General features: G+C 48.0%; 4 protein-coding genes across 4 annotated transcripts; 3 read left to right on the top strand and 1 right to left on the bottom strand.

Annotated features, from left to right (window-relative positions):
• The first annotated feature begins 388 nt into the window (after positions 1 to 388).
• On the top strand, positions 389 to 2,573 carry BO85DRAFT_452701 (M20 family dipeptidase). The gene is made up of 4 exons (XM_025660887.1): positions 389 to 651; positions 711 to 778; positions 845 to 1,962; positions 2,033 to 2,573. The coding sequence occupies exons 3-4, from the start codon at positions 845 to 847 to the stop codon at positions 2,214 to 2,216; spliced, it is 1,302 nt and encodes a 433-aa protein (XP_025511782.1). The 5' UTR covers positions 389 to 651; positions 711 to 778; the 3' UTR covers positions 2,217 to 2,573.
• Positions 2,574 to 3,308: 735 nt separating this feature from the next.
• Positions 3,309 to 10,050, top strand: BO85DRAFT_462524 (DNA repair protein SMC6; the record flags this gene model as incomplete). Its single annotated transcript, XM_025661854.1, has 16 exons — positions 3,309 to 3,481; positions 3,532 to 4,051; positions 4,102 to 4,329; positions 4,386 to 4,945; positions 5,021 to 5,090; positions 5,149 to 5,414; positions 5,471 to 6,127; positions 6,177 to 6,252; positions 6,340 to 6,414; positions 6,554 to 6,693; positions 6,746 to 6,794; positions 6,845 to 6,946; positions 8,177 to 8,257; positions 8,491 to 8,541; positions 8,600 to 9,196; positions 9,343 to 10,050. 16 exons carry the CDS (start codon positions 3,309 to 3,311, stop codon positions 10,048 to 10,050), a joined length of 4,353 nt encoding a protein of 1,450 aa, XP_025511783.1.
• A 1,604-nt stretch (positions 10,051 to 11,654) lies between these two features.
• Positions 11,655 to 13,253, top strand: BO85DRAFT_144205 (putative mitochondrial tricarboxylate transporter (Ctp)). The gene is made up of 9 exons (XM_025654097.1): positions 11,655 to 11,785; positions 11,849 to 11,903; positions 11,956 to 11,976; positions 12,034 to 12,165; positions 12,240 to 12,387; positions 12,493 to 12,750; positions 12,813 to 12,848; positions 12,912 to 13,061; positions 13,117 to 13,253. The coding sequence occupies exons 1-9, from the start codon at positions 11,753 to 11,755 to the stop codon at positions 13,172 to 13,174; spliced, it is 891 nt and encodes a 296-aa protein (XP_025511784.1). The 5' UTR covers positions 11,655 to 11,752; the 3' UTR covers positions 13,175 to 13,253.
• BO85DRAFT_428377 (putative mitochondrial translation release factor (RF-1)) lies at positions 13,141 to 14,959 on the bottom strand (the record flags this gene model as incomplete). The annotated part of the gene is made up of 3 exons (XM_025658204.1): positions 13,141 to 14,351; positions 14,403 to 14,572; positions 14,914 to 14,959. The coding sequence occupies 3 exons, from the start codon at positions 14,957 to 14,959 to the stop codon at positions 13,332 to 13,334; spliced, it is 1,236 nt and encodes a 411-aa protein (XP_025511785.1). The 3' UTR covers positions 13,141 to 13,331.
• Between the last annotated feature and the right edge of the window lie 81 nt (positions 14,960 to 15,040).

The following is a 15,040-nucleotide window of genomic DNA, read 5'->3' on the forward strand; positions in this document are numbered from 1 at the left end:
TTTTTTTTTTTTTTTTTTTTTTTTTTTTTTTTTTTTTTTTTTTTTTTTCACCTTTCAGTAGCGTCCACATTCTCCTGGTTCTTATCGAGGTTAGATGCTCATTAATGGCTATGGGCGCTTATTTGCGCTCCGGAACGGGAACCTTCCTGTAGTACCCAGCCGAGGTGGGCAGGGCGGACAACCAACCGAATGATAGCGAGGATACTGTTAGGTAAACCTGTGTCAACCCAACAAGCAAATCAGGTTACTTCCATTATCTTCCACAGCACAAATGCCCCTCCCCCTCCGTCGCATTGCAACATCGCTTAGCTGGAGGGAGTGCAGATTATATCTGTCATCATCACCTGCGCACTTCAAGGATATCCGGGCGCCACGAATATCTTCCGTTCAGCATCAAATACGCTATCTATCTTTACGCCGCTCATTTTACGGAAATATCAGTGATCCGAAAATGGCACCGCAACTTGAACCTTTCTTCAAGCAGTAAGCCACAGCTTCATTTCACTCGTCCTCTATTTTGTCATTGCTGGTTTTGCTTTTACTTTGGCCGTTTCCTTCCTTGGCATATGCTTCTACTATGGTCCGCTGGCTGACATGATTTGGGTGACCATCTGCACAGGGTCGACGATTTGTCGGGCTCTTTCATTGACCGTACGTCACGCTCTCCCAAACTCCTGCTGTTGAGGATACATCCTCAAATAACTCAAAAGGTCTACGAAAGGCTGTCGCTATCCCATCTATTTCCGCACAGGATGAGAATAGAAAGGATGTCTTCAAGGTGTGTACTGCAACCCGACTCAGCCCTCATCACTACTAAACTAATCCCTCATTTTTCCCCCATCAGATGGCCCAGTTTCTTGCTTCCGAGCTTGAGAACTTGGGTGCCGAAGTGGAACAAAGACCGTTAGGTAAACAACCTGGAAAAGAGCACCTAGATCTTCCCCCGGTTGTGCTTGCTCGTTATGGTAATGACAAGAGCAAGCGAACCATCCTGGTCTATGGACACTATGACGTGCAGCCGGCTTTGAAAGAAGATGGCTGGGCGACAGAGCCTTTCGAGTTGACCGTCGATGATCAGGGAAGAATGTACGGGCGCGGAAGCACGGACGATAAAGGTCCCGTCCTCGGCTGGCTGAATGTTATCGAAGCTCATAAAAGGGCTGGTGTTGAGTTCCCGGTCAATCTGCTCTGTTGCTTTGAGGGGATGGAGGAGTATGGCTCAGAAGGTTTGGAAGAGTTCATTCAAACCGAGGGCAAGGAATTTTTCAAAGATGCAGATGCCGTTTGCATCTCGGACAACTATTGGCTTGGGACCGAAAAGCCTTGCTTGACCTACGGGCTCCGAGGCTGCAACTACTACTCCGTGAGCATTTCGGGCCCTGGTCAGGACTTGCATAGCGGGGTCTTTGGTGGCACAGCCCACGAGCCGATGACTGATCTGGTTCATGTGCTTTCTAAACTTGTCGATTCGCAGGGAAATATCCTGATCCCTGGAATCATGGATCTTGTTGAGCCCCTTACGGAGGAAGAAAAATCCCTATACCCTGGCATCAACTACACTATGGATAATCTTCACGAGTCACTGGGCAGCGAGACAAGCATTCATTCCACCAAAGAGAGAACTCTCATGGCAAGATGGAGGTACCCGTCTCTTTCTCTCCATGGCATTGAGGGCGCATACTCTGCCCCTGGCGCGAAGACAGTAATCCCAGCTAAGGTCATCGGCAAGTTCTCAATCCGAACTGTGCCGAATATGGAAAGTGAGGACGTGAACAAACTCGTCTTCGACTATGTCAAGGCAGAGTTCGCCAAATTGAATAGCAAGAACACATTGAACGTGTGGCTCCAGCATGATGGAAAGTGGTGGGTTGCCAGTCCGAAGCATTGGAACTTCTCAGCTGCAAGCAAAGCTGTGAAACAGGTTTTCGGTGTTGAGCCGGATATGACCCGTGAGGGTGGCAGGTATGTCTTCTGATTCATACTCGCCATCTGTTACACTGCTTCAGATACTTTGAGACTGATATCCATATAGTATCCCTGTCACACTAAGCTTCGAGCAAGCTACAGGCAAGAATGTCCTCCTCCTACCTATGGGAAGCTCGACTGATGCTGCTCATTCGATCAACGAGAAGCTCGATAAGAGGAATTATATTGAAGGAATCAAGTTGCTGGGAGCGTATTTGCATTACGTTGCGGAGGAGCCTATGGACATCTGACCGTATGAGACTTCGGAGACCTTCGCCGTCACTTAAGTCTACGTCACCCCTCTCACTCACAGTGTGAGAATATCCGGTGGATGACTTGTCCTCTTCCAGTGGGATCTCGAAGGTACCTGGGGCCTCATGACATACATTGAAGCTTGCAGCTCTCTGCATAGTACTAAGGGATGCTTCGTCCCAGTATAAGTCATATCATTTGGATGAGGGACCCTGTAGCATCGCAAAATTCCAAGATATTCGCATAATCACTAGAGGCAATGATCACCAGTTGTTCTTTTGCATCAAAGCAATGGCAAGGTATATAGCGTAGGTAGGCAAGATGGTAATTTATGCCCCAAAAGGGCTGCATCAAATACCTTCTTGGAAGTTAGCAAGCAGCGAGCTCCGTAAGACAACATCAACCGCAAAGTGTGGATATTTGCGGTGTTCCTTTCAGTCTTCTCCCGAAGGAGCCTTAATTGGATTCCTTTCATGTCACGTGTAATGACGACGCGCGACGACGCGACTTATCAATATCCGATAAGCCTCCAAACACGAAACAAAGATGGGTACAGTTCTTTCGGCTGCAGCGGCCAAGCCACCAAGTAGTGAATGAAAGGAGCAATCTGGTTCTTTGTCGACCGTTTCATTTAATCTTGAACATTCTCTCGTCTCCCCTTTCTATTCAAATCATATGCTATGGCCAGTTGTAATCCCGATATTTCAGCCGCCTTTCCTCGATGCCGTCAATGAAACGCTCTCAAACGTCCCTAGAGCCTTCGGACTCGGGCGATGAAAATACTAGCGGCTACTCGACTTCGGTATGTGGCAGTCTTAACGTATTTAGTAAGGCCGCTAACCTGGACGAACTAGCCAAAACGCCTCCGTAGGACTAACAGTCCTCTTTCAGAGGGGAGCGCTGTGGACAGAAATGATGGTGATGAAGAATCAAGAGTCCGATCCCTTACACAGGCTCTTGATGATGACGATGAGGATGAACTTGAGTTACGGGCTACCCAGGTCATCCAAGAAAAATATTCGTTCGCTACTGATGAACCAAATATACCTGCCGAGCATGGCATATTGGAGCGTGTTGAGTGTTACAATTTCATGTGCCATGACCATTTTTATGTTGATCTAGGCCCTCTAATCAACTTTATCGTGGGCAAAAATGGTAGCGGCAAGAGTGCAGTCCTCACGGCCATTACTCTTTGTTTAGGTGGTAAGGCATCTACTACCAATCGAGGCCAGAGTCTAAAAAGCTTCATCAAGGAAGGCAAAGAGTAAGCGATACCCGAACCCTCTTGTGAATAGTTCTAATGTTGAAATGAAGGCATGCAACCATTGTTGTGCGAATTAAAAACCAAGGAGATGGCGCTTATATGCCAGATGATTATGGCAAGTTTATCACTATAGAACGCCACTTCTCCAGAAATGGCACAAGTGGGTTCAAGATAAGATCAGAAAATGGCCGTATCATGTCCACCAAGAAGTCAGAGCTCGATGCCATCATTGACTATTTCACCCTGCAATTCGACAACCCAGTGAATGTTCTCTCCCAGGATATGGCCCGCCAATTCATTGGCTCATCAAGTCCTAGTGAGAAATACAAGTTTTTTGTGAAGGGCGTCCAACTCGAGCAGCTCGATCAAGATTATCGATTAATTGAGGAATCCGGTGACCAAATCGAGGAGAAACTGAGGGGCCGGGAACAGGATATAGCGATATTGCAAAGTAGGAAGGAAACTGCGAAACGAAAGCTTGATATTTCCAACCAACATGACTCCCTGCGGAACCGGATCAGGAATGTCCGAAATCAAATGGCCTGGGCTCAGGTGGAGGAACAAGAAAGGGTATCCTTATACCTTCCCAAATCATCCATTACGTTTCTGACAGCCAACAGATAAGGGACTCTTTAGACGAAGAACTTCTTGCGGCAGACAACCAGATCGCAGCTGACGAAGCTGATTTGACCAATTTTGATGGTACTATTAACGCGGCTGCAGCTGAGCTTGAGGCCGCCGCGGGATCTGTTCGCCAAGCTAATGCGAAGCGAGGCCAGGTCCAAGGTGAGAAAGACGAAATCCAAGCGAGATGGGATGCGCAAATGACTGAGCGTCATGGACTGCAGGTATGATCCGTAAACACCTTGCATTCACATGAAGCGCTTTCTAATGTTATCTCTAGGCCGAACAACGCCGGATCAGAGAATATCTCAAGGCAGCAGAAGAAAGAATAGCTACTACTCAACGGAGCATTGACGAAGAGAACCGGCGTTTAGCTGAGATTAGCGGCGGTAGCTTTACTCGAAAGCAGGAGGAACTTGAGCGAGCAAAAGAAGAAGCCTCCCAAGCCCGTGCTCAGTATGAGGAACATAGTAGCGACCGTGACCGTCTATTCCATGACATAAACGAGGCTGAAGAAAAAGTTCGGGAGGCCGAAGGGCCAGTCGATAAAATCAGGGCCGATGTTAAGGAGGCTGAATCGCTTTTGTCAACCCTGAAAAGGGAAGGGGGTCCACAGAATTCTGGGTTTCACGAGAGAATGCCATTCCTTTTGAGAGCCATTGAACAAGAACGTTCCTTTACTAATCGTCCTGTCGGGCCTCTTGGTCATTACGTGCGCCTGCTCAAGCCAGAGTGGTCTTCGATTCTTGAGAACGCATTCGGCACCACGCTGAACAGCTTTGTGGTAACTTCACCCAGGGACTCGAAGATTCTCTTCCAGATCATGAGGAAAGTTAACTGGTGAGTTTTCTATCTTCGTCACAAACTTGATATCTCTGACACTGCCGAAAGTGAGTGCCCCGTTCTGATAGGGAGTGATAAACACATCAATACTTCAGGCAATGAACCCGATTCTCAGTACGATACAGCCTTGCGGGTTCTTGAGGTGAGGAACTTCTGTAAGCGCCATCATGGGGAGTCTGGTCGGACTAATTCGCTTTTAGTTTGATAACGAGTGGGTTCGTGGACAGTTGATCATCAACCATCATATAGAAAAGATGCTGCTTATTGAGAACTTAGAAGAAGCATCTTCTGTTCTCTTTGATGGGCAACAGCCTAGAAACGTTAAACGTTGTTATTGCATTGATCAAACAAACAGACGCAGGGGTATTCATCTTTCTTTTAGCAGGACTGGTGAACCAAGCCAAGCACCAGTACCAGCCTACAAGGGTTCTCCGCGAATGAGGTCTGATCGGGAATCTCAAATCAAGTGAATAACATCTATCGTTCTACAAGGCCCCCTGCTAGTGCTAACAACTTCTTTAGGGTACAGCAGAGTGTCGTGGCAGATCTAAAGCAGGACCTTAGCCGTCACGAACAAGAGCTTCGGTCTGCTCGGTCTCGGCTGGAAAGCTGCAAGCAAGCCCGTCAAAAACACGACCGAAGGTCAAACGAACTAAGAATTGCAGCACAGAGAATGGAAGACCGTGTCGAAGAGTTGAAGGATGCGCTTGACAGGGAGGCTCCCGAGGATGGGCGCCTCGACGGGCTTCGGACCACACTGCAAGAGGCAGAAGAGGAAAGGCACCTTAATGAAGGATCTTTGAATGACGCCACCGATGCTATGGAGGGCTTGATGAAAGAACTGAAAGCAATCAAGCAAGAGCTCGCGGCCAAAGACGCTGAGATTGCCATCGTACAGGAAGAGCTCAAAGTTGCTCAGGATGCGGAACGCAAGGCTGATGAAGAGCGCCGAAAGAGGATAAATGATAAGAACGCAGCAGCAGAAAGAATCGAGGATCGCAAGCGGGACAGAGATAGAGTCAAGAACAAGCGAGATGAGATCGCGGTACGTATCGTTGACTTCAGCGAAAAGGCAAATATAATCTGTGACCGAGTTGCCATCGAGGAAGGCGAAACAGCGGCTAGTCTGGACAGAAAACTCGAACGACTTCACAACGACATCAAGCGCTACGAGCAACAGTCAGTATAATCATATGTCTACAAGTATGAAGCGCTAATCATTGCGTAGGTTGGGAGCATCTCGCGACGAGTTACTTGCTGAGGTCACAAAGGCTAGCGAAGCCTATGATCGAGCTTTGAAGCAAGTAGAGGAGTTTAGGTTGTTGGCCGAAGTACGTACAGACCTCTCCCCTTCTCCCCATGAAACATCCAGTTGCTGACATAAAGGCAAGGTTCTTAAGGCGACACTGAATGTCCGCAAAAACCGCTGGCTAATTTTCAGATCACACATTTCATCTCGTGCCAAGGCACAATTCACTTACCTTCTGAGTGAAAGAAGCTTCAGAGGTCGGCTTCTGACCGATCATGAGGGCAAGCTTCTGGACTTACAAGTATGTTTGCTCTTGGCCGCAATTTTTGCTAGACTACTCTGACAGCGCTTCATAGGTGGAACCGGACATCACAAAAGACAGCGCTGGTCGTGGTGCGAAGACACTTTCTGGCGGCGAGAAGTCATTTTCTCAAGTATGTCTGTTATTGGCATTGTGGGAGGCTATGGGGTCTCCAATTCGTTGCTTAGATGAATTGTAAGTTATCCAGAACCTTCAACAAGCCCTGTAGCTGACACGAATTTTCTAGCGATGTGTATATGGATCACATTAACAGGAAGATGGCTATCGATATGCTTGTATGTCGGACTTATCACGCTCAATCTGTACGTGCTAACGGGTCTATAAGATGCTAGCTGCCAGACGGTCGATAGGACGGCAATTCATTCTTATTACCCCCGGATCAAGATCAGAAATTACTTTGGCGCCTGACGTCTGTGTAAAGGAGTACGTCTGTGAACGAGATTGCTTGAGCTGCAGCTAACATGTTCCCTATAGGTTGGCGGAGCCCGAGAGGGGTCAGACAAGACTAACGTTTTCACGGTAATTTTCAGTGGCTGTTGCATCACTGGACTTCATTTCCTACTCTATTTTCACCCAGACTATCCATTCTCTGTCCCCTTTTTTGGGGGGCGTACGGGGCGCTTTGGTCCGTTTCCTTCAAGCTCACTGCATATCCTCTTTATGCATCAACGGCTTTCATCTACATTCTAGAGTCCTTTCATGCAGTATCCAGTTCCCCTCGTTCTTCTTGTGGGCCATAGGATAAGACCGGGAAAATTATGGCCTGGGCACGGTATACTACCGCATCTGCTATACTTGAGACACTATATGGAGGGATAAGATCGTCTTCCGCAGTGGGAGAAAATCAAAATCCGTGTCTCACTAGCAGAATCTTTGAAAAGCCGGGGTTTGGGCAATATGTCAAGCCTGGAGCCTTGGCAAAGGTGTAAATGAAATATCTAAGCAGTTGCTAGCCTAGATAAGAACTCAAGATTTCAATGTATTGAACCTGGCGTTGTAAGAGCAGCCCAATGTTTGTAGAGTCGGTCTTTGCGGTGTGGAGTAACTAGTGGTTACCGCCTACGTATGTGCCTAGGTACCTTAAGTAAGACTGCCACATGACCCGTGCTGCGGAAGCTGGTGTTCCGTATTTACGTGTATGATGCGTATTATTCACCACTCCCACCACCACATTGAAGTTTTCCATCCTCTTTCCACTTCACTCTCTACGATAAGCCATTCGCCTTTCACTCAGTGCGAGTCAAATCCGTCAAACAAAATTCCTCAAAACCAATCCAACACCTAATCTTAGGATCGGCTACCCATACGTCCGAATTGTTCGAATCGCAGCCCACATCCGTGGCACCCACCCAGTTCTGTCTTCCCGAGTTTCGTTCCTGACGTCCAACCAAACGGCCCGCACACAGGCACGCCGCACTTCACATCAAGTCGCTGTCAAGTTTCCAGTTGGCGATTCAATCATCAGAGGCCCCTCATATACACCCTTGTCCCTTTTACCCCTAGCATAGCTCTTTTCGTCCTCATTCGGCTCCGAGCGGCCTCATTATATTGGGAACGGAAGCACAATCTTTGCATCCGGCCAACTCATTCACCTCACCACCTTGTGTTGTCCACCCGACTTCCCGTCCTCTCGAAGATAGGATTCCCGAACATTAAGTACTTTTATTCATATCATTTCCCTCGTGAGATCACACAGGCTAATGTATTTCAGGCTTGGATCGAGCTAGTAATCATCACTGTCTGTCGCATCGTATTTGAGTGTTCCGCAACATATCGTTTGGAGGAAGAACAAGCAACCTACCCCACCTGAATTCCAATATTACCTCTTTCTACACCTGATCACCATGACCGACGCCTTAGCCTCTCAGCTGAATAACACTACTTTAGGGTACATTCACTGTCGCACGCTGGTTTATCCATATGATGAGGCTAACTTGAACACTTCGAAGGGATGCGAGCTCAGACGCGAAGTGGAAGGAGCAATTGAATGTCCCTGCCAAAGATGCAAGACCACAAACCGAGGTTAGTCTGGATCATGAACAATGGGTATGGATGTTGTTCGCAATCTAATGCGGCTTAGGATGTGACTGCTACGAAAGGCTTGGAGTTCGAAGACTTCTACATCAAACGCGAACTGATGATGGGTATATTCGAAGCTGGTTTCGAAAAGCCTTCTCCAATTCAGGAAGAGACGATACCAGTCGCTCTTACAGGCAGGGATATCTTGGCGCGAGCCAAGAATGGCACCGGAAAAACAGCAGCTTTCGTTATTCCTACCTTGGAGCGCATCAATCCTAAAAGCACCAAGACACAAGCCCTTATCCTTGTTCCTACAAGAGAGCTGGCGCTCCAAACGTCACATGTCTGCAAAACTTTGGGAAAGCACCTCGGTATCAATGTTATGGTAACCACAGGAGGTACCGGCTTGATGGATGACATTATTCGGCTGAACGACGCAGTTCATATCCTCGTTGGGACCCCAGGGAGAGTCCTGGACCTGGCCAGCAAAGGGGTTGCTGACCTCTCCGAGTGTCCTACATTTGTTATGGACGAGGCTGATAAGTTGCTGTCACCTGAATTTACTCCCGTCATCGAGCAACTACTATCATTCCATCCTAAAGACCGCCAAGTAATGCTTTTCAGCGCCACCTTCCCGCTTATTGTGAAGTCATTTAAGGTATGCTCCGTGCATGGAGACATCAACCACATGGATGCTTATATTCTTAGGACAAACACATGCGCAATCCGTACGAAATCAATCTCATGGACGAGCTCACTCTCCGTGGAATCACGCAGTATTATGCCTTTGTTGAGGAAAAGCAGAAGGTTCACTGCTTGAACACACTTTTCTCCAAATTACAAATCAATCAATCCATTATCTTCTGCAATTCTACCAACCGTGTCGAGTTGCTCGCTAAGAAGATAACGGAACTGGGTTATTCTTGCTTCTACTCCCATGCCAGAATGCTTCAGCAGCATCGCAATCGGGTGTTCCACGACTTCAGGAATGGTGTTTGCCGGAACCTTGTTTGCTCGGATTTGCTAACTCGAGGTATTGACATTCAAGCCGTCAATGTTGTCATAAATTTTGATTTTCCGAAGAACGCCGAGACTTATCTGCACCGAATTGGTCGATCTGGCCGCTTTGGGCATCTTGGTCTTGCTATCAACCTTATCAATTGGGAAGACCGGTTCAATCTATATAAGATTGAGCAGGAACTTGGAACTGAGATCCAGCCAATTCCACAAAACATCGACAAGAAGCTTTATGTCTATGACTCACCGGACACAATCCCACGCCCTATTGCCAATCCATCCCAGCCCCAGATTACTGCCCAAGCTGCGAATGCAAACATTGGTGAGCGTCGTCACAACCACCATATGAATGGTGGGCAGTACCAATATGGTAGGGGCCGGGGCTCTTATCGCGGAGGTCGTGGACAAGGCCAGCGTCGCAACATGCAGAACGAAACCAAGTTTGGCACTCAAGGACAGTCGAGCGGCAAGTCCCACCCAACGCAAGTGTCATAGACATAGGATCATGTGCTTCTCTGTCTCTTATCTTTCCACTTTTTACTCATATCTTGCATGTTTCCTTGCCTTTCTATCATATTTCAAGTTCATTGTTCTGTTAGCTTTTTTTCTCTTTCCCCCCACCCCCTTTTTTTCTTTTCTCTTCAACCTCTCCCGGGTCGTTTCTTCGTTCGGAGAGGCCAGGTTGCAAGTGACTACGGTAGCTTGTTCAAGCACTACAGATTCATTCTTTCTGTCATCGTTGCTGCATTCACTTGCCCGATATCATATCAACTATGATCTATGATAACGTTTGAAGAACTGTATTATAACGCATGCTCTCCCTTCTCTCTCCGTTCCGTGTACCTTTTCGGCCGCCTCACTCCCCGCTTCCTACCATCTTATTCTATACCTACCCCACCCTCTTCTTCAATTCGCCGCGCCAAAGCACTATGTACCTGCATTAGACGGTATGCACTTGGTACGGTGAGCACCATTATTTGCCTTCTGGCTTCCTTCCATGTACATAATTCCTTCTGCTCCACACCAGATGCTTCGATTTACGGTTTCGGGGCGTTTCCGGGTTTGAATTTTCGACCTCCTTCTCTTGGCGTTTGAAGGTCTCTTTTAACTAACAGGTGGGTATTAACTGATCAATTTCCATAGCCGCACGGCTATCCCGTCATTGCATATGCGTTATACGACTTCGAATCTTTAGGGTGAATGATGCGCCGAGTTGAAATACTCCCGACATGCCTCTGCACCTTGGCTCAGTCATGACTACAACTATCTGCATGATATGTGGTCTGCGATTTGCATTCGGCGCACTGCGTTAATGGAGTTTGTTGTTATTTTGTGGCTTCATACAGGGGCCATTGTCGGATCGAGTGATATGGCCCTTTTCTCACGCGTCGCATCTTCTCGACCAGTCACCTAGCAGTTCTTCCACTATCATAAACATCGCAGTTGGCATTTTTCATCACCTGCTGATGGGCGTCTTTGTGAAGTACGGCAGAGGCTCGACGTTCGTTCGGTCTGAAGGCACATGAATTGCTTTGTGTTCGCCGACTAGGGACTCAATCTGGCATTTCATATTGTCTCTGGCATCGGTGGCGCGAATGTGATTAACAGCTGGGAGAGGGGATGGGGGGAGGCAGGAGAGTTTGTGCGTTGATGTTGTGCACCAAGGTGAAACGGGTGGGGATATCACGGATTGGAGTGACAAACCTAAAGGAAAACCCCCCCTTCAAAAAAAGAAAAGAAGTGGAAAAGAAAAGGGCAGAAGCAAAGCACAAAATAAAAGAGAGAGAGAAAGAAAAAGAAAAAAAAAATTTAAAAACAAATGGGAAAACCCCCAGGGAGTGATTGATGCCGCCGCGTTCTCTCGGTTTTTAGAGCTTACAAACTATGTAGTGCCTAGCGGAATGGAATCTTTAATCCCTGGGAATCGACCAGAATCATCTCGATAAATGTGAACATACACCCCAAGTTACAATATGGGAAAGAGTGGTGAACGGTACTACGGAGCCCAGTTTAAGCTTAACTGTTAATATTTCACTAATTACCTAAGGTCTACCCCACGTAACTGGGTGGGTTGCGGGAGTTGCTCTCGCCGAGCCCCGTATCCCTAGTATGACTCCTAGTGCTGAGCGACCTCCGGCGAATACACAGCAGTCGGCTAACTTACTTCCACACGGGTCTTGCAGCAGATACCCTGGCAATGGCAACCTCTGAGAACGATAAGAGGCCTAAGGTTTGCTGCAATTCTCTTGGTACCCCAACCGTTCACCAACGTGTCTCCCTAACCATGTATTAGCCCAGCAGCCTGCGGTCCATCATCGCAGGCTCTACTGCCGGTGCAATCGAGATTGGTAACCATCCTTTTATTAGAAATCAAGATGCTGCTTGCTAATTCGATGGCAGCAATTACCTATCCGGCCGAATGTAAGACCTTTTCAGACCTAGACCTTTCAATTATCGGTTAACACCTGGCGCGCTCAGTTGCGAAAACCCGATCTCAACTCAATCGCAGATTACCGGACGCAAAGAAACTCCCATGGCCGCCATTTGGAGCACAATGGTACGCTGGGTGCACAACTTTGATTATAGGGAATTCACTCAAGGCAGGAATTCGTGAGTCCATCCTGTTTCATCGAAACGATCTTGTAGCGGTATAGCCACTTATGCTGAGATCTATTTTCAAAAAGGGTTCGTCGCCTTCGATTGGTTGAAGTCACTTTTGCAGGATGAAAACGGCAAGATTTCTGGACCAAGAACAGTCATCGCAGGTTTCGGCGCAGGATTTACAGAGTCATTGCTAGCCGTTACTCCATTTGAGAGCATCAAAACACAATTGTCCGTTAAGTTCTGACCCTCATCGTACCATCGTACTGGGCCTTAGCTTCTGCTGCGGATTGTACGAATAGAACTAACTGTGTCTGATGTCAATGAATACTGCAGGATCGATGATCGCAAATCACAAAATCCTCGCATGCGTGGATTCTTACATGGCAGTAAAGTGATCTTTCAGGAGCGGGGAGTTCGCGGTTTCTTTCAAGGCTTCGTCCCTACGACTGCACGACAGGCTGCCAACTCAGCTGTTAGGTTTTCGAGCTACACAATGCTGAAGCAATTGGCCCAGGGTTATGTCGCTCCAGGTGAGAAGTTGGGAACCGCGAGCACTTTCGCTCTGGGAGGCATTGCAGGCCTCATCACTGTGTACGCCTACCTACCCCTCGGGTATTGCTTACGATCATTATACTAACACTCTTGTGTGATAGCTATGTTACGCAACCTCTTGATACTGTCAAGACAAGGTATGTATCTGGCAGGCCGGGGGTGCATCACTTTAATGTAGCCGCACTCTGACACAACAGCAGGATGCAATCGCTGGAAGCCAGCAAGAACTACAAGAACAGTTTTGTCTGCGCTGCGCGTATTTTCAAGGACGAAGGCATCTTCACCTTCTGGTCTGGTGCTGTCCCACGGCTAGCGAGATTGATTATGAGCGGAGGCATAGTGTTTACGATGTTCGTGCTAAAACAACCCTTTCGCTGAGTGTGCGTGCGACTAACCCTCTTACAGGTACGAGAAAACCATGGATGCTTTGGATGGTCTCGATCCAGAAAGGCGATACATTTGATGGGGAGCACTTTGGCCAGTAGGTGCGACACATGGTGAGAAACACCATTACTATTCGGAATGCCCGATGCGTGTGAATTTATAGTGTGCCATATGATATGACTGTATCTACATCATGCCTATAAGCGAATAGCTGTCTTTGTGACGATACCTTGACCCTAACGCGGTTGGGCACGCAGTCCTTCTTTATCTTGGACTGATTCTTCAACAGCCAAGGCCTCTATTTCGCGCTCGACGAGCCATGTCCGTACGCTTTCCATTACGGTTTCTAGGCCCTCGCCACCATCAAGAACACTATCCAGGTTGTGTATGGTGAGGCCGCTGCGATGGTCTGTGCAGCGATTCTGACCGTAATTGTAAGTCCGGATCTTGTCACCGCGTCCCATTCGAGCAACACCGCCCATTGCTCCTCTCCTTAGGTTAACCATTTCCTGTTCTCGGGCTTCTCGTCTTGCTTCAGCTATTCTCGCCCGTAAAACCTGCCAAGCCTTCTTTCGATTGGCATGTTGGGAACGTGAATCTTGCATGGAGACAACGGTACCCGTTGGTATATGGGTTAACCGAATAGCTGACTCGGTTTTGTTGACGTGCTGACCGCCTGCGCCACCGGCTCGCATCTTCTCTGTGCGAACCTCTTGAGGATCCACATAGTAGTCGCTGTTTGGGTCCTCGAAATTGAGTGAACTATCCAGGCCGCTCCCGGAGTCTGGAAAACTAGGAAGTATCATCACACTAACGGCACTGGTATGTGTGCGGCCCTTCGCCTCGGTGGCGGGAACCCTCTGTACTCTATGAACTCCCGACTCCGTTCTCAGAATGTCATAGGCCCCATCCGCGTCAACTTCCAGGACCGCTTCACTCAATCGGTCTTGCGCAGGGCCGTCTGCAACATCCTGTTTTATGAGGCTATACCTGAAACCACGACGTGAACAGAAGGCGATATACATCCTCAAAACCTCAAAAGCAAAAAGACCAGCCTCGTCACCACCTGCGCCGGGGCGTATTTCGAGCAAACATGGGAGGTCTGCGAAAGGGTGGCGAGGTATAAGGGCCTTCTTCAGATTATCCGCTATGGCAGGCAGCGCGACCTTGCTGCTCTCCAGATCTTCAACTGCAAGCGACCTCAGCTCAGCATCGGTTTCCGGGTCATTAAGCAGTGACAAAAGTTCAGATATAGACTGCAATTTGTCAATAAAGCTCAGTCCTAAACACATTGGAGAAAAACATACACTATTTGCGTGTTCCCACTCTTTTAAGGTACTTGCGATTGGCGCAAGTTCACCCACTCTTTTGGCGAGTTTCGCATCGAAAACCTCGGCCAAATGAGCGGAGAGTGTGGAATGTTCATTGGTTAGAGAACGAGCGCGTGCTAAGAGGGCTTGTGAAATGCCAGCGGAATCTACATCGGACCATATTAGTTTATTGCTAGACAATGAAACAGACATAGATATTAAGGTATAGCAGACCAGTTTTTAGGCCGCGCCGTTGTAGAAATGGACGGGGATTGGAGCCAATCCTAGCAGCAGACCGCACGAAACATCGAGCGCATATCCAGGGCGCGTTGAACATGTTCTATCGAGCTGTGACTGAATAAACCATGCTCGTTGGTCCCGACACGAGAAAACCAGCTGCTGGAATTTTGGCTAGCTCGAGATTTGGGGCATGCGGAGGTTGTGATATGGCAAGTACGGATACGGAATTAACAGCTCCATACGGAAATCTAACGGGTGGTAATATTACCGTATGTAATGGTGTCGTAAAGGCCAGACTGGAAGAAGATGGTCATGGATCAAGCTTCCTTTTTCCTTCCCCTTCGACGAAGGATGATATAGTGTCTGTCCTGCCCGCTGCTGTTGGCATTGATAAT

The sequence above is a fragment of the Aspergillus piperis genome, assembly GCF_003184755.1.
Source record: "Aspergillus piperis CBS 112811 unplaced genomic scaffold BO85scaffold_21, whole genome shotgun sequence".
NCBI classification, from domain to species: Eukaryota; Fungi; Ascomycota; class Eurotiomycetes; order Eurotiales; family Aspergillaceae; genus Aspergillus; species Aspergillus piperis.

Bases quoted from the DNA above. Each gene is read 5' to 3' on its own strand.
- BO85DRAFT_452701 (XM_025660887.1), top strand. From the start codon at position 845: ATGGCCCAGTTTCTTGCTTCCGAGCTTGAGAACTTGGGTGCCGAAGTG. The intron at 1,963-2,032 runs GTATGTCTTCTG...ATATCCATATAG, and splicing joins ATGACCCGTGAGGGTGGCAG to TATCCCTGTCACACTAAGCT.
- BO85DRAFT_144205 (XM_025654097.1), top strand. From the start codon at position 11,753: ATGGCAACCTCTGAGAACGATAAGAGGCCTAAG. The intron at 11,904-11,955 runs GTAACCATCCTT...ATTCGATGGCAG, and splicing joins TGCCGGTGCAATCGAGATTG to CAATTACCTATCCGGCCGAA. The intron at 12,751-12,812 runs GTACGCCTACCT...CTTGTGTGATAG, and splicing joins ATTGCAGGCCTCATCACTGT to CTATGTTACGCAACCTCTTG.